The sequence below is a fragment of the Loxodonta africana genome, chromosome 12, assembly GCF_030014295.1.
Source record: "Loxodonta africana isolate mLoxAfr1 chromosome 12, mLoxAfr1.hap2, whole genome shotgun sequence".
Taxonomy (NCBI): Eukaryota; Metazoa; Chordata; class Mammalia; order Proboscidea; family Elephantidae; genus Loxodonta; species Loxodonta africana.
In genome coordinates, this window is record NC_087353.1 from 92,993,599 (window position 1) to 93,016,356 (window position 22,758).

At 61.0% G+C, this 22,758-nt stretch overlaps 2 protein-coding genes across 4 annotated transcripts in view; one reads left to right on the forward strand and one right to left on the reverse strand.

Annotated features, from left to right (window-relative positions):
* The first annotated feature begins 636 nt into the window (after positions 1-636).
* Positions 637-15,100, forward strand: LFNG (LFNG O-fucosylpeptide 3-beta-N-acetylglucosaminyltransferase). The gene is made up of 8 exons (XM_010596262.3): positions 637-1,065; positions 5,358-5,406; positions 5,814-5,913; positions 6,159-6,312; positions 6,496-6,581; positions 6,973-7,138; positions 7,644-7,729; positions 7,914-15,100. Exons 1-8 carry the CDS (start codon positions 652-654, stop codon positions 7,978-7,980), a joined length of 1,122 nt encoding a protein of 373 aa, XP_010594564.2. The 5' UTR covers positions 637-651; the 3' UTR covers positions 7,981-15,100.
* TTYH3 (tweety family member 3) overlaps positions 14,945-22,758 on the reverse strand; it is a 32,638-nt gene continuing 24,824 nt past the window's right edge. For 2 of the 3 annotated variants that reach the window (XM_064295966.1, XM_003416593.4), the window contains exons 12-14: positions 22,238-22,411; positions 21,482-21,557; positions 14,945-18,556 (exon numbers count right to left, since the gene is read on the reverse strand). In XM_064295966.1, coding sequence (XP_064152036.1) covers positions 18,482-18,556; positions 21,482-21,557; positions 22,238-22,411 — 325 coding nt within the window. In that variant the 3' untranslated portion in view covers positions 14,945-18,481. The remainder of the gene's footprint in view (positions 18,557-21,481; positions 21,558-22,237; positions 22,412-22,758) is intronic. The other variant, XM_064295967.1, reaches the window with a different exon arrangement.

Below are 22,758 nucleotides of genomic sequence, written 5' to 3' on the forward strand. Positions count from 1 at the left end.
GAGTACAGGTGTTTTCTCGCTAGAACCTCAGTTTCCCCACCTGTGGCTCAGGTGGCTAAACGCCTCCTCCATGTTTTCAACGGCCGCCCTAGCCCGAGCTTCCAGTTCCCTTGGGCGCCGCGCCATCCTCTGAAGCCCGACGCACAGCGAAGGGACGCAGCAGCGAGGGTGCAAGGACGTCCCCTCCGAGGCGTCTGGCCCGACGCCCCTGTCCCCGCACCTCCACCACCGCCCCAGAGCGCACCCTCCGCGTGCCGGCCGCCGGGGAGCAGCGGCTAGCGGTTCCCCGGCAAAGGACAGCCGGCCCGAGGCCCACGCTCCGGAGGCCGGCGGGGCGGCGGCGGGCGCTGGGCGGGGGCACACGTGCGCAGGAGGAGGGCGCGGCGCCGCCAGGCCGTTCCCAGCCCCCCGCCGCGGCCCCACGTGGGCGCTGCGGTGTTCGGGGGGCAACTGGCACCGTCCCCGCCCCAGTGCGCTGGGGCCAGTGAGCGCGCGGCGGGGCGGGGTCTGGGGCGGGGTCCGCCCAGGGGCGGAGCTAGGGCGCAGAGGCATAAGAACGCACCGCGCGGGCCGAGCCTAGCCGAATAGCGCGCGGGACTGAGCTCGCGGCCGGCGGACGCAGGGCGCAGGAGTCGCGGGCCTGGCCCCACCATGCTCAAGCGCTGCGGCCGGCGTCTGCTGCTGGCACTGGCGGGCGCGCTGCTCGCCTGCCTCCTGGTGCTCACGGCCGACCCGCCGCCCCCGCCGCCGCCTGCCGAGCGCGGCCGCCGCGCGCTGCGCAGCCTGGCGGGCCCCGCGGGTGCGACCGCAGTGACCGGGTTGGGAGAGGCCCCGGCCCGCGAGGTGCGCAGCCTGTCAGAATACTTTAGCCGGCTGGCCCGCGCGCGCAGAGACGCGGGCCAGCCGCCGGGGGGCGCCCCCCGCCCCTCCGACGGCTCCCCGCGGCCACCGGCCGAGCCGCTCGAGCCCCGCGACGTCTTCATCGCCGTGAAGACCACCAAAAAGTTCCACCGCGCGCGCCTCGACCTGCTGCTTGAGACCTGGATCTCGCGCCACAAGGAGATGGTGAGCGCCGCGGGCGAGCGGGACGGGATGGGGCGCACTGCTTCTCCAGCTGTTGGCAGTGCCGTGTGGGAGTCAGGCTGCATCCCTGTCCGGCCATTGGGAATACGCGGCGGGGGGTGGGGGGTCAGGGAGCCCTGATGGCGCAGTGGTTGAGAGCTACAGCTGCTAACCAAGAGGTCGGCAGTTCGAATCCACCAGCCGCTCCTTGGAAACAGTTTTTTTTTGGAGGGGGGTAGGGGGCAGTGACTCCAAGCCACTCCAGCCTAGCGGGCCTGGTGAGATCATGCCCCCCATACAAGCTACAGAGCCCTGGATGGGGTAGGCTTCCTACACCAACCGCCAGTGCTTGGAATCAGTTCTCCTGTGATGCTTCATGACCCCCAAACAGTGAAGCAAATTAATAGGGTGTCATCGTCTCCAAATCTCCCCCATGTAAATCCCCCACGGGCCCCAGCATTGGCATCTTTGAAGCTCTGGGTCACAGTCTCCACTCCAGACTCAAGCCCTTCCTTAGGGGTAAGGCGGGGACAAGGAACCCTGGGTACAGCACCACTGGGCACAGTGCCAGCCCCCTCTCCCTCCCAGTTTTTGCTCTGGGGGGGCAAGGCATAGCTGAAGTGCATCTGGGACTGGGGGACTGTAGGAATATTCTGGGGGTCCATCTGAAAAAAAGGCACTGGGCTTCAGGGTCTGTGAGAGACCCTCTCCCCATAGTGCAGGAGCCCCCGAGGCCTGGAGCCTTGTGTTTGTGAAGCCCCAACTGAGCAGGACTTCCTATACACATCACAAGGACACACCCCACTTTGAAAATCAGCCCTGAGGCTGCAGCCGGCTGTTGGACTGGGATGGGCGGGACGGGGCCAATGTGGCCCTGGGAGGGAAGCAGTGGGCAGCACTCTGGGCCTAGAGGCCCTGCAGACTCACTGGCCATTTGGGGGTGAGTGTGGGGAACTCTTTGAGGGGGGTGGAGGGCTCAGGGAAGACCCCCACCCCCCTCTGCCTGTTCAGACCCTGGAGGTTTGCTGCAGCCCTGCTTGGGGGCAGAGTAGGGTTGGGAAGCAGGGTCCTTTCTGGTCTGAGGGGGCCTGGGAACCCCATGGCAGGCTCCTGGGAACGCAGCGTCCCTTTCCCAGGGGCTCCGCAGGCTGGCGGGCGGGGTAGTGGGCGCGGGTTTTGTTTGGCGGCCCAGGCCGTTAGAATTCTGAGAGCTGGGCGGCTCTCACGCCGGCCCCTTGGGCAAGGTAACAAAGCCCCTTTCTCCGGCCGGCCTCTTGTGTGCAGTGCCGCGCTCCATGGGAACCGCCGCTGGCGTGCTGGCCACTCAGGTTGCCTGGCGATGAGGGGCCTGCGGGGCCCCCCCCCACATCCATGACTGACAGGTCTTGTGGGGCACCATCCCTGAGCTAGGCCCCCCAGTGCTCTGCCTTCCTACTGGGTGACCTTGGACAGCGTTCAGTCCCCTCTGGACTGCCACCAGCTCTGTGCACCTCTCATCTTGGACTTCTGGGACTTTCTCCAGCAAAGGGGATATGGTCTGGGGGTCTCAGGTACCAATTCCAGCCAAGCTGGGTGATCTTGGGAAAGACCTTGGGCCTCTGACCCTCAGTCCCTTCCTCTCTGAAATGGGTGTTCCAGTAGGGTGTTATCAAAGAGGACTGGCAAAGCCCGGAGAATTAGGGGTGAGCCCACAGGTGCTCAAGGTCAGGATAGGGGGCCATCACTCCATTTGGGCCATGAGGACCCAGTATTTCTTTCTCTACAGCTTACCCCACCTAGGAGACATTGAACCTGTCCTCAGGCTCTGGTTGTGGGTACACTACAAACAAGAACCCTTCTTGAGTTGTATCATGGGGAGGGTTCATTTGAACTGTCCTAGTAGAGGATTCTCCATTCGGGAACCCCAGGGTAACTCAGACCTAGTCTGATAGAAGAGATAGGGGGAAACCCAGAGAGACTGTGTGCGCAAAGGGTTGGCATCTAACCCATGGGGGGGGTGGCCAAGGAGGGCTTCCTGGAGGAGGCACCATTTGAACTCGACAGAGTCAAAAATGCCCAGAAAGGGCATTGTGGGCCTGGGGGGCTGTGCAAGGGGCTTCCAGCAGTTGAGCAAGGAGAGGGGGTTGGCAGGGCCACACTGTGGCCAGCCTCAGGGTCCAGGCTGAGGAGCTGGGCCTTTGGCCCACATGCTGCTCCCCACCCCCTCCCAGGAGCAGCCAGGCTGCAGCCGCTGCCACCTCGGCCACCACAATGGTGAGGGAGAGCTTGGCATCCTGTGTTTCTTTGAATTGCAGCTCCAGGAACAATGCCGCTTCCTGTGGGTGTCCCCCCACCCGCCCGCCTTGGCCAGCCTGCGCCCTGCTGCCCCCTGCTCTTCCTCCCCCAGCCAGTTGGGGAAGTGGCGGGGAGGGCCTAGGGGTCTTTGTCCCTGGAAGGCAGGGGGCTGGGCTGGCCTACGCTTGGTGCCTGTGCCTCTCTGGGCCACGGTTTCCCCCTTGTACAACTTGGATAGCAGTGGGGCTACTTCACAGGGCTGTTGCAAAGAAAAAAGAGGAGAATTTGCTCTTGGCACGTGGGAGTGCTGGTTGTACCCATTTTACAGAGGAAGAGACTGAGGCTCAGGGGCAGCTAGTGAGGCTCTGGCTGGGCAGCTCCGTCCCCTCTCCTGGTTGCTGTATTGTGGCGAGACAGGAGACCCAGCCCCCTACTCCACACCCCTTAGCCCCACCCTACTGGGTGCCTGTCTCCTGGTAGCCTCCCCCATGAGGAACAAAGGTGACTTTAATCTCCATAGCCCTGGGCTGGGTTTTTAGGGCATGACCAAAGCGCGGGAGAACAGGCCTTGCTTGATCTCATTAAGAAAGCATTTTCCTTTTCATCCCGCGGGGGCCACGGTGTGTTTGCTTGGGCCGGCCTCACACCTCCCACGGCATTCCTGGGCTGATGTCGGGGCGCAGGCAGGGGGCTGCCTGCGAGTCTGTGCGTGTGGCCGCCTTGGGATGTCTGCCGGGCTGGTGGGGGGAGGCGTGTGTGGAGAAGGTGCAGAGGAAGCCCGCCACCGTCCCGGGCTCTGGGCCTGGGATCCACAGCTGTGGCCTCCCCCGGCCACGTATCCCCATCTGGGGTCAGGCAGGCAAGGAGCTGGAGCTGCCAGGTGAGGATTCTCCCCAGGAGGAAACTGAGGCCTGGTGGGCATAGGGGGCTGCACGTGGCTGTCATCCTTGCTCAGAGCACCCCCACCTGGCTCCCCGTGCTCAACCATGCCAGGGTGTGCCGGGCAGCACGCGCTGGGCGGGCTGGGCAGGGGAAGCAACATTCCTGCCCTTGTACTGACGGGCCCAGGCGGGCGCCAGCAGCTCCTGGCCCCGCCTCACTGTCCCCTGGTCTCTTCTGAGGAGAGATTCTGGCAGGGGTGGCCAGGCGCTGAAGCAGGTAGAGCCGGGACATGGCCTTGGGCAGGGCCTGCCTTCGAGCCAGGTTCTTTGCTGTGTAGCAGGAGGGTGTGGGCTGGTGGCTGGGGGCACAAGAGGTCCCCTACCCTGCTGACCACTGGCATCCCCATAGAGCAGCAGAGGCTACTTGGGCTTGGAGAGGGAGACCTGCTGGCTGGCCACACCACCCAGAGGGGACAGGGCAGAGCTGGCAGCCAAGGCCCTGCCCGCAGGACCAGTTAACCAGGCCAGCTGTATGGTAATGGGTAGTGCGGCCACTCCTGCTTAACTCGGCCATGTTAAGGCCGCCCGGCGCCCTCGTGCAGCCCCGGACAAAGCCCAGCCGATGCCTGGTGATTCATCCTCCCTCCCGGCCTTTTGTCTGCCCTGGGCTTGGCAGCCATCCAGCACAGGCCTTTGTCCCCAAGTGATTGAGACTTGGCTTCCCAAAGCCGGACCTCCTCTGCCTGTCCCCCACCCACCCCCTCCCGCCGCCTCCAGGCTGGGCACTGTGTCAGTAAGGGTGTGTGCCCCACCAGGTGCACAGAGCAGCAGGGAGCGTGTTACCTGGCAGGGAGGAGAGGGCGTCCCACCTGGCTCGTGCCTGCGCAGCTGCCTGGGCGACCTTGGGCCCAGCTGTCAGGGACGGGGCTGGGAAGGCAGGCGAGGCTCTGCTCTCCTGAGGGTGAGTGGACATGGGTTGACACAGCCCCCAGCCTGGCTTCCACAGTGTGGACTTGAGCTGTGCTGTGCACATGGGGGAAACAGGCCAGGGAAGGGTCAGGGTTAGTGGACACCCACAACAGCCATGGGGGAAGAGGGGAGACCCAGGGCTGCCACCCAAGGCTGTGTTTCTCCTTCTAGACCTTCATCTTCACTGACGAGGAGGATGAGGTGCTGGCCAGACACACAGGTGAGTGTGGGTGAGGGGGTGGCGAGGGATGGGGACCCCACTCCTGGCAGGGCCCCCACCCCTCCCCTTCTTGGCCAGCCGAGGTCACAAGGCTGGAAGGACAGGAGGGCAGTTTACTCAAGGGGTTTGCTCAGTACCCCGCCCTGCCACTCCCCCCCCCAATTCTTATGCAAATAAGGCCCTTTCAGTCCCGGGTCCCTTTGAGCTTCTGAGGCGGCAACAGGTGGCGGGTGCTGGGAAAAAGCTGTCTGAATGGACAGGGGCGGGGTGGCCCCCGCGGAGGGGGCTGGGCTAGGGGTCCCCAGGCTTTGCGCCTGGGGGTGGGGCAGGCCCCTGCTGTGTGACCCCGCCAGACTGCCCCCCTCTGACCTCCCCTCAGACCCACTCACGCCTCTCCTGGCCCACAGGCAATGTGATCAACACCAACTGCTCGGCTGCCCACAGCCGCCAGGCGCTGTCCTGCAAGATGGCCGTGGAGTATGACCACTTCATTGAGTCAGGGAGGAAGTGAGTGCCGGGGTCTGAGGGAGCTCTGCAACACACATGTACATGTGTGCACAGGCACACATGCACACACACCCACACATACACACATGCACACACTGACAAGCTCACACGTGTGCACACTCGCACGCACACAGTGCTGTAACGTACTTACACACGCACACATGCTTGTGGACATGCACACACGCCCGCCCTGGCACACAGCTTCCACCCCCCCATCCGCCCCCGACACCCTGCCTCACCCACAGGTGGTTCTGCCACGTGGACGATGACAACTATGTGAACGTGCGGGCCCTGCTGCGGCTGCTGGCCAGCTACCCCCACAAACAGGATGTCTACCTGGGCAAGCCCAGCCTGGACCGGCCCATTCAGGCCACGGAGCGGGTCGGCGAGGGCGAGGTGGTGAGTGCCACCTGCTCACGCCCCTCCTGGCGTGTCTCTGGAGGCCTGCAACCACATGGCCCTCCAACCTTCCCCAGAGTTGGGTGGGGGCGGGGTGGGGGCTGATGGTGTCCCTGAAGCCTAGGGAGGGCCAGCGGGTGGGACAGCAGCAGCATCTCACAGCATGTGCCCCCCATCCACCAGCGTCCTGTCCACTTCTGGTTTGCCACTGGGGGGGCCGGCTTCTGCATCAGTCGAGGGCTGGCCCTGAAGATGAGCCCTTGGGCCAGGTGAGTGCCCCCTGGGTCCCAGGGTCCTCCAGTGGGGCTGGCTCTGTTTCTCTTCCCGCAGCAGGTTCCCCCACTACATGTGCTTGCCTCCTGCTCACCTATCCTCTGGGTACTCAGAGGTAGCTGTGCTTAAAGCAGCTCCCCTGGCCCTGCCCTGAGCAGGCACCAGGGGCATCAGCATCCCAGGCACAGCGGGCAGGACCCCGCCCCGCACCCAGGAACCCCCAACTCCTGGAGAGTCGCCAGGCGATGGAGCTAGCCTTGGGAGAGGAGGGCACCTGGCTGTGGCTCAGGAGGAGCTTGAGCCTCTGTCCATCTGTCTGCTGTGACCTCTCAAGAACTGTCTGCGTGCAGTCTTGCCTCTGCTCACCTGTCGCCCCTCCCTCGGCAGTGGGGGCCACTTCCTGAGCACAGCCGAGCGCATCCGACTGCCGGATGACTGCACCATTGGCTACATCGTGGAGGCTCTACTGGGCGTGCCCCTCACCCGAAGTGGCCTCTTCCACTCCCACCTGGAGAACCTGCAGCAGGTGCCTGCATCTGAGCTCCACGAGCAGGTGGGCCTGTCTCCGGGGCAGCCAGGACTCAGACATGCCCAGAAGGGGATGTGGATAGGGAGACCTGGGAAGGGGCAGTTTTGAGAGAGGGATAAGGTGGGCAGGGGGGCAGGAGAGGCCCACTGTGTCTGCCGCTGTCCCATCACCCGGACCCCGCCACCTCACGGACCCTGTTGGCATTGGCTTGTCTGCCCTTCCTGTCTTGCACTCCTGGGTGTAGTGGGGTCCTTCCTGCATCTGTGAAATGTTCTCTAACCTGCTGTGGCACCTGTCCCAGCCCAGCCGCAGTCCACACTTTGGACTTTCTTCACAAGTGCTGCCGAGCAGGTGGGCGTGGCCTCGGGTAACTTGGAGACGTGGGAAGGGCAGAAGGAAGGGCAGGGCAGGGCTGTTGGCTCCTCAAGGCCTCCTGGCCAGCCTTGAGCAGAGCCGGGGACGTTGGCAGACTCAGCACCTGCTGGCGATGTGACCAAGGTCTCCCGTCTTCTCTGCCACCTCCCTTCAGGTGACGCTGAGCTACGGCATGTTTGAAAACAAGCGGAATGCCATCCACCTGAAGGGGGCCTTCTCGGTGGAGGCGGATCCGTCCAGGTGTGGAAACAGGCTCAGGAAGGGACGGGCTGGTGGAAGGGGAGTTGAGGTGTCTCTATAGAGGCACCCCCAGGATCCCAGCTCAGGGTGGGCTAGGACCCGCTCCCCGCCTGGTGCTGTGGGTCTGGAGGTGGGCTCTCAGCACCCACACCCCACACAGACCAGCCCCTCTGTGTCTTCACAGGTTCCGCTCTATTCACTGCCACCTGTATCCGGACACACCCTGGTGTCCCCACACCTCTGTCTTCTAGCAGCCACTGCTGAGACCCTGTCCCCGGGCACCCCTGGTATCCAAAGGGCTCGGGGACTCCTGTTGCACTGCCCTGGCCTCGGCATTCGAGGCTCCTGTGGGCTGTGCTTGCACATGTGTGTGTGTTGTGTGCCCGTCTGCGTAGCAGTCTGCTGGGCAGTTCTGCTCTGTGGACGAACCAGCAGGCACGCCCATGTGTCTGCCTTCCGCCTTCTGCATATCTGCTGGCTCCAGGCCCCCTACCAGAAGGAGGTTCTGTGTGTCAGAAATTACTTGGAGGGCAGTTTGACAGTTGTTTATTTTCTCATCGTTCTGCAGTGTGGGATCAGAGGCCATCCTGCAGGTGCCTCTCTCTTCTGGCTGGACGCTGGGCCATGGGCTGGAGGTGCCTGTGCCCGGGGATCCTGGCTCCCACCGGGAGCCCCCATGACAGCCCAGCCATGCTCAGTCCGAGGAAGCTGGTTTTGGGATGAGTGGCCCAGCCCTCCTTCCACCCAGCTCTGGCCTGGGCACTGTGGCTTAGAAAGGCAGCCGTGCCCAAGTTCCAGGCCTGAGAGGCCCCCAGCGGCCACCTGGCTGGGGGGTCTCCTTTGTCTCCCCCGGGGAGCAGTTTATCTCCTCTCCCAAGTAGAGAGAATGTCGCCCACAGTGGGTGTGTCTGTAAATATTGTGACAGTATTTTTTTACTGTGTTGTGTTTTTGCAAAGCGGTGGGTAAAAAGTAGGGTAATTTCGTTTTGGGGGTGGAATGGGGGAGGGTATGTGTTATTTTCTATTTTCTGTGGATCGGAAAAAGCAGAAGCCAAATCTTGGATCGTGCTCTTCGTTTCTAAAGCCGAAATGGATGTGTCTCACCCTCCGTGTATTTATATGTTCCAGTATCTGGAATGTTCCTGTCCCTCCCTGCCCACCCCCCGACACTGTTCTGTCCGCCCCCCTCCAGCTCACCTGGCCTGTGGGGAGGGGGCTTTGTCTTCTCTTTTTTCTTTTTACAAAGACATAGCTAGGAACTCCAATGAGAAGGGAAAGGTTCTCAGGGAATTGAAGTATTGTTGCTACGGTGACGTCTTTTGGTTTGAATAAAAGTGCTCTTTGCGGCAACCTGAGGGTCCTGGTCTTGGCTGGAGGTGGGGCCTGAGCCGCAGGTCCTGTGAGCTCCAGGGGGGCTTGGGGCCGAGGGCCCACAGGATGAGGGGGAAACACGCCTTGTCTGCACCCACACTGGGGAGGGTGGGAAGAAATCTTCCAAGCTAGCTATTTTGAAAGAAAACTTGAGACCAAAATTAGAAAAAAAATACGTCATCACCTCGACCCCAATTCGCGGCAACCCCATGTGTGTCACAGTAGAACAGTGCCCCACAGGGTTTTCAATGACTTTTCTTCTGCGGCACCTCTGGGTGGACGTTAACTGCCAGCCTTTTGGTTAGAGCCGAGTATGTTGACCATTTGTACCACCCAGGGGCTCCTGGGATCAAAACAGTCCCTTGCTATTTTGCCTGAGAGGGAATAGCCAGCCCTGGGCATCCCCTGGGCAGTGGCCTTGGGGATTGGTGGTGGGTGGGCACTTCGTTTCTTTTAGGGCCATTTGGGGGCTGCTGGGATCTGCAGGTCTCTGCTGGGCCACACTGTGCCATCTTGACCCAGGGACGGCTGCTGGCGGGTCCAGTGAATGCCCCCCTGCTTCAAGGAACGTGACCCCCATCTTCCTGGCCTAGTGCCTCAGTGTCTGGTTTAATCCTCATCGTGAGCCCATGCAGACGGGGAAACTGAGGCTCGCAGTGGTGATGCCTGAGGCTAGGGCCGGTCTGGCAGAGCAGTGAGGGGGTCCCAGTCTACCGCTTGCTGCCGACATAAGGCCTGACCTCAGGGCTCCATCCCTTCCTCTGTAAAGGACGTGATGGTCCTGACCTCCCTGTGAGGATGGGAGAACAGGCAGAGCCCCAGGTGGCTGCTGCCCTAGCTAGGCCTGTGCCTACCCAGCAACCAGCCTGCCCCCACCTCGGAGCCCCGGTGACAGGTCCCCAGAGGCTGGGCAGCGTTCAAGCAGCTCTTGTGTTCTAAAGAATCAGCTCTCTGGTGCCTTTTCTTCCACAAATAAAGCCTTGAAGGGCTGGCAGGAATGGGGGCAGGGCCGCTGCGGCCTCCAGCTGGGGAGTCCCCTCCTGCACCCCCTTCCTGGCAGCATGGGGCGGCCCTCACTTCCTCTTGAGCTATTTGCTCAGTCAGAAAGCTCTTCCTCAAACTGAGCGCCAGACATCCCTGGGGCCCCCAGCACTGAACTGCTTCTGCCTTGGCTCTATTTTTTCTTCCGGTGAAGATATATGCGGCAAAACCACCACTTCAGCCATTTCTACGTGTTCTACAAGTCAGTGGCACTGGTTACATTCTTCAGGTTGTGCCACCTTTCTTCATATACTTTTCCAAATTATGGTAATTAACACAAACTCAGTGTCCCCTAAGCTTCTCATCTAACCTTTCAAGTTGTGGTCAATATGATCACGTATAATAAATTCTTGAAAAGAATACAATGCTCCAGACAGACATTTTTTTCTCATTAAGCTAAACTACTGAATGGTTTAGAGATGACTTCAGGGGATAGTTTTGGTTTAAGGTTTAAAGGTTATCACAGGGCAATAGTTTTGGGGGTTCATCCAGCCTCAGTGGCTCCAGAAAGTCTGGATTCCATGAGAATTTGAAGTTCTGTGCCACATTTTCCCCTTTTGATCAGGATTCTCTTACAGAATCTTTGATCAAAATGTCCAGTAACGGTAGCCCTGCCCTGGACTCTTGCTGCCTGCAACCCTCAGCTCCCAGTCACGGGATCCCCCATTTTAGGGGAGTAAGTCTTTTGCCTTATGCCCCCGCCCCCCCACATGCTGCATCAAGCTTGCTGTTGTCAGCACATCAGAAAGCAGACTCCTCCACTAATCAGTGTGATGTCTGTGTGTCCCATCCTTTGGCCTGCTGGAGACAATGCCAGGCCTGCCCCATCAGACACAGATGACACACACCACTCCCTCAAATAAGGGCCCCAGGTGGAAGGGCTAGGGGTGGCCATTTCCTCATTGCCCTGGCTGGGGGCTGCCCTGGCAGGGCCTGACTCCACTGTGGCCTCGCACAGGGCTGAGACAGCAGAGCATGGCTTTCTGAAGGCTCAAGCAGCTGCCCAAGGGGTGGGCATTGACCAGGGGGCAGTGGCGGGGGGGGGGTCCTCTCCTCCCTTCCCACCCAGCCCCTTCACAGCACAGTTGGTACAACTAGGTGCCCTTCACAGGTGGAACCAAACTCCTAGGTCAGGCTTCATGTCTGAAGCACGCGGGGGGCTGGGACTTCCAGGGCCTGGCCTGTTTGAGGGCACCACAAAGCTCAGAGGCCTCCCTGGGCTCAGCTGTCTGCCAGTCCTGGTGGGGGCAGCTACCATTCTGTCACCAAGATGTCAGGCCCATCTGATGATGAGAAGCTGAAACTGGGTAGGGGAAGTTGCAGGGGAGCAGCCCCCGAGTGCAGGCAGGGGCAGAGGGACTTCCTGCCCGCGCTGAGTCAGAGGGCATGGGGACCTGGGGGTGGTGGGTAAGGCCACTTCCTGTGTGTGGCTGTGCAGACCGGCGAGGCTTGGCCAGGCTGTCCCCTGAAAAGGCCAGAAGAGCAGAGGGGAGGCAGGCAGGGGCTTGGAGAGGCCTTGCCCTTGGAAGCCTCAACCTTTCCACCTGAGCAACGGGGATAAAGTGTGTGCTCTGAGCCAGGGTTTCCCCGGGAAGTGCAGACCAGAGCTTGGCCCTTACCTCTTCCAAACTGGAAGCTGAGGTTTCTTGGTCCCCAGAAGGGGAAGAAGGGCCTGATGGGAGCCCATAGCCTGACTGCTCCCTACCTCTGCCCAAAGGAGTGAGGAAGGGGTCCTCTGCATGGAAAGGAAGCCTCGTGTCTCCCCAAGGTACATTCTGGGACAGCTGTGTCCAGCCAGCTGGGCATAGCCTGTTGGCCAGGACCTCGGCTGGCCCAGCCAAACACCCCCACCCCAACTGCCGGTAGTCTGTGGGGCTCTCAAAGATAAAATTCCAACTACTGAGGCTGCCGGGTGCTCAGAGAGGGTGGCAGTGCCTCCCCCCGGCCCCAGCCCTGACCCCTGGAAGCAGGCCAGAGTAGAGGCCCGAGCCAGATCAAACAAAAAAAACCAAAGCCATTGCCGTTGAGTCAATTCTGACTCATAGTGACCCTACAGCGACCCTATAGGACAGAGTAGAACTGCCCCACAGGCTTTCCAAGGAGCACGTGGTGGTTTTGAACTTCTGACCTTTCAGTTAGCAGCCATAGCACTTAACCACTATGCCACCAGGGTTTCCTGAGCCAGATCAGGCTCAGGAAATGGCCCTCCACCTGGGGGCAATCACAGCAGACTTCCTGGAAGAGGAGCCCCCCTCCCACTGGAGCAGGAAGCTTTGTAAAGATGCAGTAGGGGGAGGAGGGCATTCTGGCCTCAACACAGACTAGACAGAGGTGTACATGGGGCCCATCAGGATGCCTGGAAGGCTGGAATGCAGTTGTCTACAACCCTCCCAGCTCCTACCCAACCACCAGCACAGACTGGGGCTTTTCCACGAGGCTCCTCGGTGCCAAAAGCCAGTCCTGCCCCTCTGGGCCTGGGAATGGAGGGGAGGTAGGGTGTTAGGTCACCCCAGGTCCACCTGCCAACCCTGGCCCCAGCCTTGTCAGATGTTCCTGGCAGCGCCCACTCCCCAACCCCACTTTCTGAGCCAGGTTGGACACAGAAGCATTTGACACATCCTTTTTTTTTTAGGGGCACACGCGGACCTGGGGTTGCTCTGTCTTGACCCATGGAGCCTGCCCAGATGGTGTTACCACACCCAGTTTGGGGGCTGCCCCCACAGCCCCTGCCCAGTAGCCAGACATAAGCCCCTTTGCGGTCGACCTGCAACAGTCCTTGGGTGCCACCTGGTGGCGACATCCCGTGGTGTCTCTCCCAACTCCCAATCCCACTTTCCTAAGACCCTACCCGGGATCTAGGGGTGCAGCCCTTAAAAGTTCACACCATAAATTTAAAACTGTTACTCATATTGGATTCATGCCATCACCAACACCAGTTGCACTCAAGTTGACCCAACTTCTGGTGACCTCACGTGTGTCAGAGTGGAACTGTGCTCCACGGGGTTTTCAATGGTTGATTTTTGGAAGTATATTGCCAGGCCTTTCTTCTGAGGCACCTCTAAATGGACTTTAACTCCTGGGCTTTGGATTAGCAGGCAAGCATGTCAATGGTTTGCTCCACTCAGAGATTCCTGGGTTCATACATTATGTGTAATGTCAAGAGTCAAGGCCAAGGTAGGTAGCTTCCGCCACCACCCTCTACTTCCCTCCCCCATGGGCCTATCCCACAGCATCCCCCTACAGTCCATTGCCCACCTCGTCTCTGAGTAGCTGCCCTCCTCCCTGCTCTACGCAGCAGTGTCCTTATTGGTCCCCAGGCCAGCAGCAGCCAGCCACCTGGGAACTTGTTGGGAGTGCAGACTCCCGGCTCCCCAGACCTGCCACATTGGAAGCTGGGGTGGGGCCTGGCATTCAAGCTCACGGCCCTCCTGGGGGTCCTGAAGTGGTTCCAGCAGAAACCAACTACCTCCAGGAGCACGGAGCCCCTGCTGACGCATCTCACACACCCCTTGCCCTGAAATGTTCCCACTGCCCCTTCCAGAAGGAGCCCTGGTGGGAAAGCGGTTAAGCACTTGGCTGCTGAGAGGTCATTGGTTGGAACCCACCAGCTACTCTTTGGGAGAAAGATGTGACAGTCTCCTGTAAAGATTACAGCCTTGGGAACCCTATGGGGCAATTCTACTCTGTCCTGTAGGTTCTGTATGAGTCAGAATGAACTTGACAGTATGGGTTTGGTTGCTTTTGGCCCCCTCCAGGCCATTCTCTTCCCTCCTTCCCTCCTAACCCCCTTGCAGCTTTGAATTACCCACCGCCCCAAGGGTTGCGGTACCCACAGCCCTTCCATTGGTGGAGACATTGGTCCCTGGCTCCCCCCTCTCCTGCACAGCCCTGCATTCATTCCTGGAGACTTCAGTGTCCCTGGATGAGCCCCCCACCCTGTCCTTGTCTCCGCCAGAGGTCCCCACCCCACGGTCATACTCAACCTCTCATGTGCCAACACCGCCCTCCCAACTCAGCTTTATCCATGCCCTCCTGTCTCCTCCCCAGCTGTCCAGCTAATCCAAAACCCAGTAACCTGACCCAAGTCCCACCCCCAGGGACCTCTTATCCAGATGCCTCCTCCCCCCACAATGGTTGAATCCAGGGTCCCTCTCCTGCACATTCCTTCACTGCCCTTGCCCTCTCTTGCTCCAACATACTCTCTTGGCTCACCTGTAACCTGCTCATGCCCAGCCCCGCCCACTCTGCACCCCCACCTGGGAGGTGGATGCTGCGCAACTTGCCAGGAGGCCAGTGCCAAAGGGAGCTACCCCACAAGGGCACCTTGAACCCTGCTTTGGTGGAGGGGGTCTCTGTGGGGGCTGAGACATCCATCACAGGGACCCACCACTGCGCAGACCTGTCCCTGCTCACCTCCAGCCACTGCCCTGGCCAGGTGCCTCATCCCAGGCCTGGGGGCCAAAGGTGCCTGTTCACAGGGTCCCAGGGCACTCAGGGCCTCAACCTACCTTCCAGGCTGCAAAATGGTGCTTGTGAAGTATCAGACAACCACCACTCACTGCTGAAAGGCCCCCAGTGGCTGGTCTTTCCTGCCTGCCCAGCCCCTCCCAGGACACCCCCACCATACCTGCCACCCCAGGGCGTGCTGACAGGCCAGGTGCTGACAGGCCACAGAGCACGAGTGGCCATTAGGCACATGGCCATCTCGTCCAGACCCCAGAATGGCAGACTCCCCACAAACCTCCAACAGCCTCTCCACCTCCCTTCTCGGGCAGAGGCCACAACGACTTGGGAAAAGAGGCCTGTTTTTCAAAATTTGTTTATTTTAAAACATTAAACCCAAGCTGAATAGAAACCACAGAAATTACATCGATGAGTTTTAGTATTTGCCAAGAAAAATAAAGCCCCCAAAGAAATAAAAATCAAACCCCAAACCCAGTTAAAAAAAAAACAACCCAGTAACACAGCGACAGAAACACACAGCCACGGCTGACGGAGGCTAGAAGGGTGGATGCAAAGATGGTTCAAGCCTCAGTTTACCGCTCATGATGGTGAAACTGGGGGTGAGATGCAGGGTCAGGAAGGGGAACCAACTAGGAGGCTCAGAAGTTTAATAAAATCATATATATATAATACATAACAAATATGAAGTGGTACGTACACAATCATTATGGTTAAACACAGAAACGTTCACACAGGGGCCTCTAGCCCTCACCCTCCCCAGCCGGGCCGGGGTCTGCCCCCCTCCACCCCCTCCTGAGGCAGGGCCAGGGGCCAGGAGGGTCTGGAGAGGGACGACAGGGCCTGGGATCAGAGTTGCATAGTGAAATGGGGTGGGGGGGGTGGAAAGGAAAATGGCCAGCAGGCCTCTTCACTACAAACCTGGCCACACTGGGCCATGGGGGTGGGGTGCTGCTGAGGGAGCCCCATCAGCACCTGTGCCCCAGCTTGGCCTGGGTGGAGGGGACCTTGTGGCCACCTTCCACTTATCTGGTCCCTATGTGGTCATCCTTGGTGCAGGGAGCTAAGTGGGGGTGATGCAGGTGGTGTCCCACCCAATGTCCCCAGGTGTGGAGAGGTCACCAGGGCAGGGTGGTTAGGACAGGGGCACCAGAAACAATAAAAAGAACGACCTGCTCCCCTCTGTGTCTGAAGTTCAGGTTGAACACTCTGATTTCCCCTTTTTCCTTCTCCAACCTTGGTGAGAAAAAGAAGTCAATGAGTCACAAACCGGGTGCGCAGGCACGCGGCAGGCAGCCGGGGTCCAAGCAGCCCAGGGCCTGAGCTGTGGGCACAACTCCCACGCTGTATGTACAGTCTGGTCGAGGCAGCTGCTTGTGCTTCTGGGCAGGGGGCCGGGTGTCCACGACTCCCCAGCCTGCATGCCTCCCCAACCTGCGGCTGGTGGGCAGCCAGGGCCGGGTGAAGGTCTCCATGGCTGGCTCTCTGATGGGGTCGGGGTGGAGCCTGGAGGATGGCCTAGGAGGTGGTGGTGGCCTGGCTTCCATGCCCCGTGGGGCCCAGAAGAAAGTCCACCAGTGTGGGTGTGGCCACACCTGGGGGGCTCGGATGCAGGGCTCTGGCCCAGGCCCACTTCAGGCACCCCCGAGCCCACCCACGCCCCTCCCACCTGGGGCAGAAGCTGCCTTGTGGAGGGGGCACAGATGTGGCCCCCCATTCCCTCTTTTGGTCCCAGATACCAGCACAAGGCAAGGGGGTCACAGCAAAGAGGAGGCTCAGCTGCAGAGGGAGGGACAGGGATCCCACCACCACCGGGGGCCCCAGGACTTGTCATTTCTGGAACAGGCAGCACCCGCTGCTCTGGTTAGAAGGCCCATGTCTGTAAACTGTGAGGCTGCCTGCCACCTCCCTGCGGGCCCAGACCTGCACCTGGCTGCCCAGTTTTGGTGTACAGACCACAGCCTGCACTGGTCCCCCCACCCTGTTTTGGGCCACCAGGGCCAGAGCTGATCCCGACATAGGAAGCCCTGCAAACATCGTACACTAAAGCCAAAAGCACCGTCGGGAAGCTTGTTCCCACTTCACAGGTAGGAAGACTGAGGCCAGCAGAGGCCCAGCTCAGTCCTGCAGCCCAAGGACCACTGTCCCCGAGGACCTGGGCCTGCCTGTGGGTCTCTGCCCTCCCAGCATGCCCATGAGGAAGTAGGTCTCTGCCCTAGCTCCCGCCGGCCTCTGCTCCAGCCAGGACACTGGTCCCCTGGCCTAGCGGCTGGCCAGCTGGCACCTGCTGTGCTGGGAGTGAGGTTAGTGGTTAGTACTGCAAATGACCTCTTTAAAGTGTTAAAAAGCAAAGATGTCACCTTGAGGACTAAGGTGTGCCTGACCCAAGCCGTGGTATTCTCAATTGCCTCATACGCAAGTGAAGCTGGACAATGAATAAGGAAGACGGAAGAACTGATGGCTTTGAATTATGGTGTCGGCAAAGAGTACTGAATATACCATGGGCTGCCAGAAGAATGAGCAAATGTCTTGGAAAAATGCTCCTTAGAAAGGAAGATGGTGAGACTTTGCCTCACGTACTCAGGACATGTTTTCAGGAGGGACCAGTGCCTGGAGAAGAACATCATGCTTGGTAAAGTACACGGTCAGTGAAAGAAGACGACCCTCAATGAGATGGATTGACACAGTGGCTGCAACAATGGGCTCAAACGGCAACGGTTTTGAGAATGGTGTAGGACCGGGCAGTGTTTCATTCTGTTGTACACAGGGTGGTTATGAGTTGGAACCGACTCGATGGCACCTAACAACAGCAGGAGGAGCGGGCGGCCAGGCTGAGGGGACATTCACAGCCAGCTCAGTGCCATCCTGAGGAGAGACCCTGGACACACCGCATCTGTTGGTCCTGGATGGAAATGGAACCAAGGATGGGGGGCGGGGCAGCCACTTCCTGTAGCTAGATAGCAGCCCGCCTAGAAATGACAAACGTGGTTAGTGCAAAGAACAAGCCCACGAGGCCACAAAAGTTGGAGGGGGGCGTGGGGGATTTGGCACCAAAAACAACCGGGCTGCTGCCCCAGCAGCACAGGCAGGGATAGGGTCCGAGCATAGTCAGGCTGGGTTCATGGGGGGCTGCTGAAGGAGAGGGGGAAGCGGGGCCACCCTGGAGAGGGCTCTGGCAGCCAGCAGGGAGGCTGTGGTCCACACAGGCACCGGAGTGAGAGAGACAGGGACGCCCAGGACAGCCGGGCACAGGGAGATCAGCGTCTGTGACCACTATGTCCACTGCCACCTGCCAGCTGGGGACAGTGTGGGGGAGTTTCCTCTGGGGGAGTCTCCTTTGTGTGGGAGGGTGGAGAAGCGGGTGTGGTCTCGCCGGCCAGCCTGTCGCCCCTGCAGTGGTGAGCAGAAGCCTAGAGCAGGGAAGGCCCATAGGAGCCTGTGATTACAAAAGAATTACAGAGACTTCCAGGGGGCCAGGAGAAGCTGCAAGAGGGGGTGTGTGGTTGGAGGCAGGACAGATCTGGGGATCCAGCAGGCATAGGGGAGCAAGTGTGGCGGTCATGCAGGCAGGTGCAAGGGCAGGCGTGCCAAGGATGGAGCCCAGCACAGAGTCAGCTCCTAGCCATTGCTGAGGGCATGGGGGTGGGTCAGGCCAGGTGACAGGGTGGATGGCAGTGGCATAGTCACACATGCCAGGTGTGGGGCTGAGTGGTACAGCTGAGTCTTGCAGGCAGCCTGGCTTCTGCACCCTGTAGGAAGGAAGGCGGGGGCTCCGGGCTGACAAGGCGTGCGGGGGTCCGGCGGCGGCCCTCAGGGTGAGCGGCTGCATGGCGCTGGCACAGGGGGGTTGGCACGTGGGGGCGGTGCTGACGGCGCGGTCTAGTGCCCACTGCTGCTGGAGTCGGGGCGCGGCTGGCTCGTGGCGAGGTATTTAGCTCTCATGCTGGAGGTGTACTGAGGGAGAGAGGGGGCAGGGTCAGCGGGGTCAGCAGGGCCCATGGGCACAGCTGGGTGCTGCCGGTGGTCTCCTTGCTGTGGTCCCTGGTCCCCTGGGAGGCAGGATACAGCAGTACAGATGGAGGCTTTGGCTCGAGAGCAGCTGGCCCAGGGCCTGGACCCTGAGAGGGCTGGCCTGGGGAGGGCAGTGCAACCTCGGGGACCAAACTCTGCCAGGCTCAGGGCAGGAAGAGTGCCCTGTTTCCTCTCCTGATGAGTCCCCTCCCTCCAGCGCTGGTGGAGCCAGCCACCCCTAAGGGCTGGAGCTCTGATGTGCCCCAAAGGCCCTACACCCAGGCAGCCTGCAGTGCAGCGGCCCAGGCCTGGGCTGGGGAGCCCATGAGAGGAGCTGACGGAAGTCACGCAAAGCAGGGGCCAGGCTGGTGTCCAGGAAGGGCCAGACACCCCCTCGGGCCCTGGCATGCCCACGGCTCATCCCTACAGAGTGTGGAGCCCACCTGAGGGACCCCTCCCCTGGGCCATGAAGCACCCCACCTGTCTGCCTGTCACCATCCTGGAAGAAGGCCCCCCAAAAGCCCCAGTAGGCCCCTTGGGCCATGGTGATGTTGCCTGCCCACACAGGTGGTGAGCCAGCTCCTCCCTGGGGCACCGGGCAGTTCAGGAGGTGGAGAGCCCTCGCCTGCCACCCGCCCCCTAGAGCGCCGGTCCCTGGGCCACCCTCATCAAACCTACTGCACATGCACACGAGTGTGTGTGCACTGAGTGTGCTAGTGCATCCACGTTTATGTGTGTGTGCATGCGAGTATCTGGTTGGGTGTGGGTGTGAGCTGGTGCGTTTGAATGTGTGCACATGAGTGCATGCGAGTATGAGCAGGTGTGCGCATGTGAGCACATGAATTTGTAAGCGTGTGTGCACGTGTGTGCTGCGGGTGCATGCGAGCATGAGTGTGTGCATTTGAGGGAAACACACAGGACAGACATGTGCTGAGGGCCTCACATGCCCATCTGGAGGGTGCCAAAGACCAGGACTCTGGCCAGGTCACCAGCTGATGTGAGCCCTGCAGATGGACCCCAGAACTCAGGCTTGAAGCTTGCCTATCCCTAGTGGGCCCCAGGGACATGCTCTCAACCCAGCAGCTCCCCCAGGGACCCAAGCAAGTTTCCCAGCCCCCAGATGCAGAGGGAGAATGCTTGGTCACTGAGAACCCTCCAGGAACCCTGTAGGGGAAGAAGGTTGCAAACAGCCCGAGGGCAGCCGCAAAGGGGGCAGGACTGTGGCAGGCTGCAGGGAGACCAGGTCATCCATGTAGGGGGAGGGACAGGCAGGCGGCCATGCAGCCGCAGTCTGGGCACCCACTGTGGGGGACAGCTGGGAGAAGCCTGTGTCCAGGTCCACACACCTGTCCACACGCACCAATCTATACACCTGTCTGCAGGCATCTGTCCACACACACTTGCCAGCACACCTTGTCCATATACCTGTCCAAATGCATCTGTCTGCACACACCTGTTCACATGCATTGGTCAGCATGCACCTGTCCACACACCTGTCTGCATGCATCTGTTTGCACTCACCTGTCCACACACACTTGTCTGCACGAGTTGGCATGCAAAAGCTGTGCCTGGGAGGCCAGGCCCACTGTCTGGTAGACCCCAGGTCCCTAGCTGCACCTGCGCTCTTTCCGTCCCGAGCCCAGGTGTGGGCGTACAGGCATCCACAGGGATCTGGGTGGGTGGCTTCCTTGCTGGGAGTGACAGCATGGATTGCGCACACACTGTTGGGGGCACTGGGGTCACCTGTAGTTTGTGGCAAACAGTCCAGAGGCTGGGCTGTGGGGCCAGGGTCTGTGGGAGGGGGCTCTGGCCTGTCTGGGAATCTCCAAGCCCAGGGTCAAACCTGGGGGCCTTGTGGGCTGGGTGCACAAGCCACACCGCTGAGGGCCTGAGCATAGCCCACTGGGCCCCCCTGGGCAGGGTACGAGGCCAGTACGGCCCCTCATAGCCAGGGTGAGGAGGGCGCTGCAGCACGAGGCCCAGCAGCAGGCTGTGCAGGGCAGACGGGCCCAGGGGCGTCGGTACCTGTCGCTGAGGGCGGCACGGTTACCACAGCGTTCGGGCACTGTCCGTGGGCTTAAATTGCCAGCCCGCGTGGCTGCCAGAGTCCAGGGCAGCCAGGTAGCGCTAGGAGGGCCCAGGGTGGGGAGGTAGGGAGAGAGAGAGAGAGGGGGCGCCTCAACGCCGGAACGCAGGGTGGGGCCGGCCTTGGGGTCTGGGTGGTGACCAGGGTGAGAAGGACCCACAGCAAGGCGACTGCCAGTGGCCCTGGTGGGTCTGAAGCAGGATGGCCTTTGACCTCTGGCCTGGTGGGGGGCCACCAGCCCCCAGCCTCTCGGCAAACTCCTCTTCTTTGGCACCCCAGCCAGCACCCTGTGCCCCGTGTGTGTTTCACTTGTGTCTCCCTCTCAGAGGGCAGACAGGTGCCAGGCCCAGGCAGAGCAGCCGGGAGCCAGGCCCTGAGCAGGCATCATGGAAGGAACCAAGCCAGGAAAGATGAGGAAAGCACGGCCACCTCAGGAACTCAAGGGGGCCACGCTGGTCAGTAACGAGGCATGGCAAAAGAGATGTCAGGGACTGTCCTAGAGACCCCTGAACCCTGTCCCAGCCAGTAGCACCACCCGAGTTGAGCTATAAGAGCAAGTCTTGAGGAGACACAGGCCCCTGACTTCAGGGCAGCTGGCCCATTGCAAACCCTGAGCAGCTGGGAAGAGCAGGTGAGCCCAGCCCAGGCCCCCCAAGAGCCCTGGGGACAGAGGCTCACGTGGGCCACCAAGCCTCTGCCGCTCGACGTGGGAAGAGACATGGTGTGGCCCCCACTCCAAGGCTGGGGCACCCTTACCCCACCCTCCCTGCCCTGAGACTTACTGAGGGCGGCGGGGACTCGCGTCCGATGAGGGGGGTGTTCTCACAGCGAGGGTTCTGGAAGTTGGCATTCTGGCTCCTGAGGAGTAGGAGAAAGGGAGGGCTGAGTGACCCTGGCTGGCCTCAACGGTCCCGGCTTGGCCCAGCACTGTGACAGGTACCCCCATCCCCAATACTGATGTCAGCAGGGGTGGGTGTACCACAGGGCTTCCTTAATGTGCCTCTTCACCACTGCTCTGCTCTGTGTGCTGCTCATGAACAGGGTCCACGGTGCCCCAAGAATCCTGGGACCGTGACAAAGGCTCAAAGCTGCCCACTTCTGCCCAGCTCCTCCTGCCTCTCCACCTCCCCACATGCCACGTGCCCAGGCCCTGGGGCCCTTGGCCACAGCTTCCTGGTGCCCTAGACATGGAGCCCCAGTCTGATCTTGTGCCCCCTCAAGACCCCCTATCTAAGAGGCTCACCTGGGAGCAGAAGGCATTCACTGCCAGGCTTTCAGCCCCCAGCCCAGCCCCCACCAGCCTCTCAGCTCCCCTGGGCTGCCCAGGCACACCCACAGCCCCCGGGGCACCCCTTCACCTCCAACTGTCCCTCCCCCGCCCTGTGCCCCCAACCAGCCTCGCTCTTGCCATTTCTGAGCCCCTGTTCTCCTGCTGGCCCAGGGCTGGAGCTGGACCTCTAAGCAAGGCCCTGGTGTCTGTTGGGCCCTCATGGTGCCCCAAGCACACCGCGTGCCGCTGCCCGCCCGGCACCTCTCACATGTACTCGGTGACCGGCGCGTTGCTGACGGTGTGGGCCGTGGCTGGGATGCTGGTCTCACTGCCGTAGCTGCTCCCGCAGCTGTACAGGCTGGGCATGTGCACACGGTACAGGCTGTCGGGAGCCTGCCGTGGCCCCGGGGCCACCTCCTCCTCCCCATCCTCGTCAGGGCCTCTGCAGGAGGGAACCGGCATGGGCTCAGCCCCTGGGCAGGTCAGGCATGAGGCAGCCAGCCCCTAGGGGCCCTGGGCATTGGCTCAAGGGCAAGCACATCTGAGTCCCAACCCAGCTCTGCCATGCATCATGGGGGGAGAGTGGGCTGGTCCCCTCGTCTCTCCATGCTTCAGCTCCCTTCTCTGCAATGGGAGATGAGGCCCAGATGTCTCAGGCCCCAGGGATCACCTGAGTGCAGGACCTGCACAGTGTCTCATCTAGGGCTTGAGCTCCCTGTCCTGGCTCTGCAGGTCCACCTGTCTGCACCCGGGGAACCACCAGCCTGGGTTCCTCGCTCTGATGCCCTC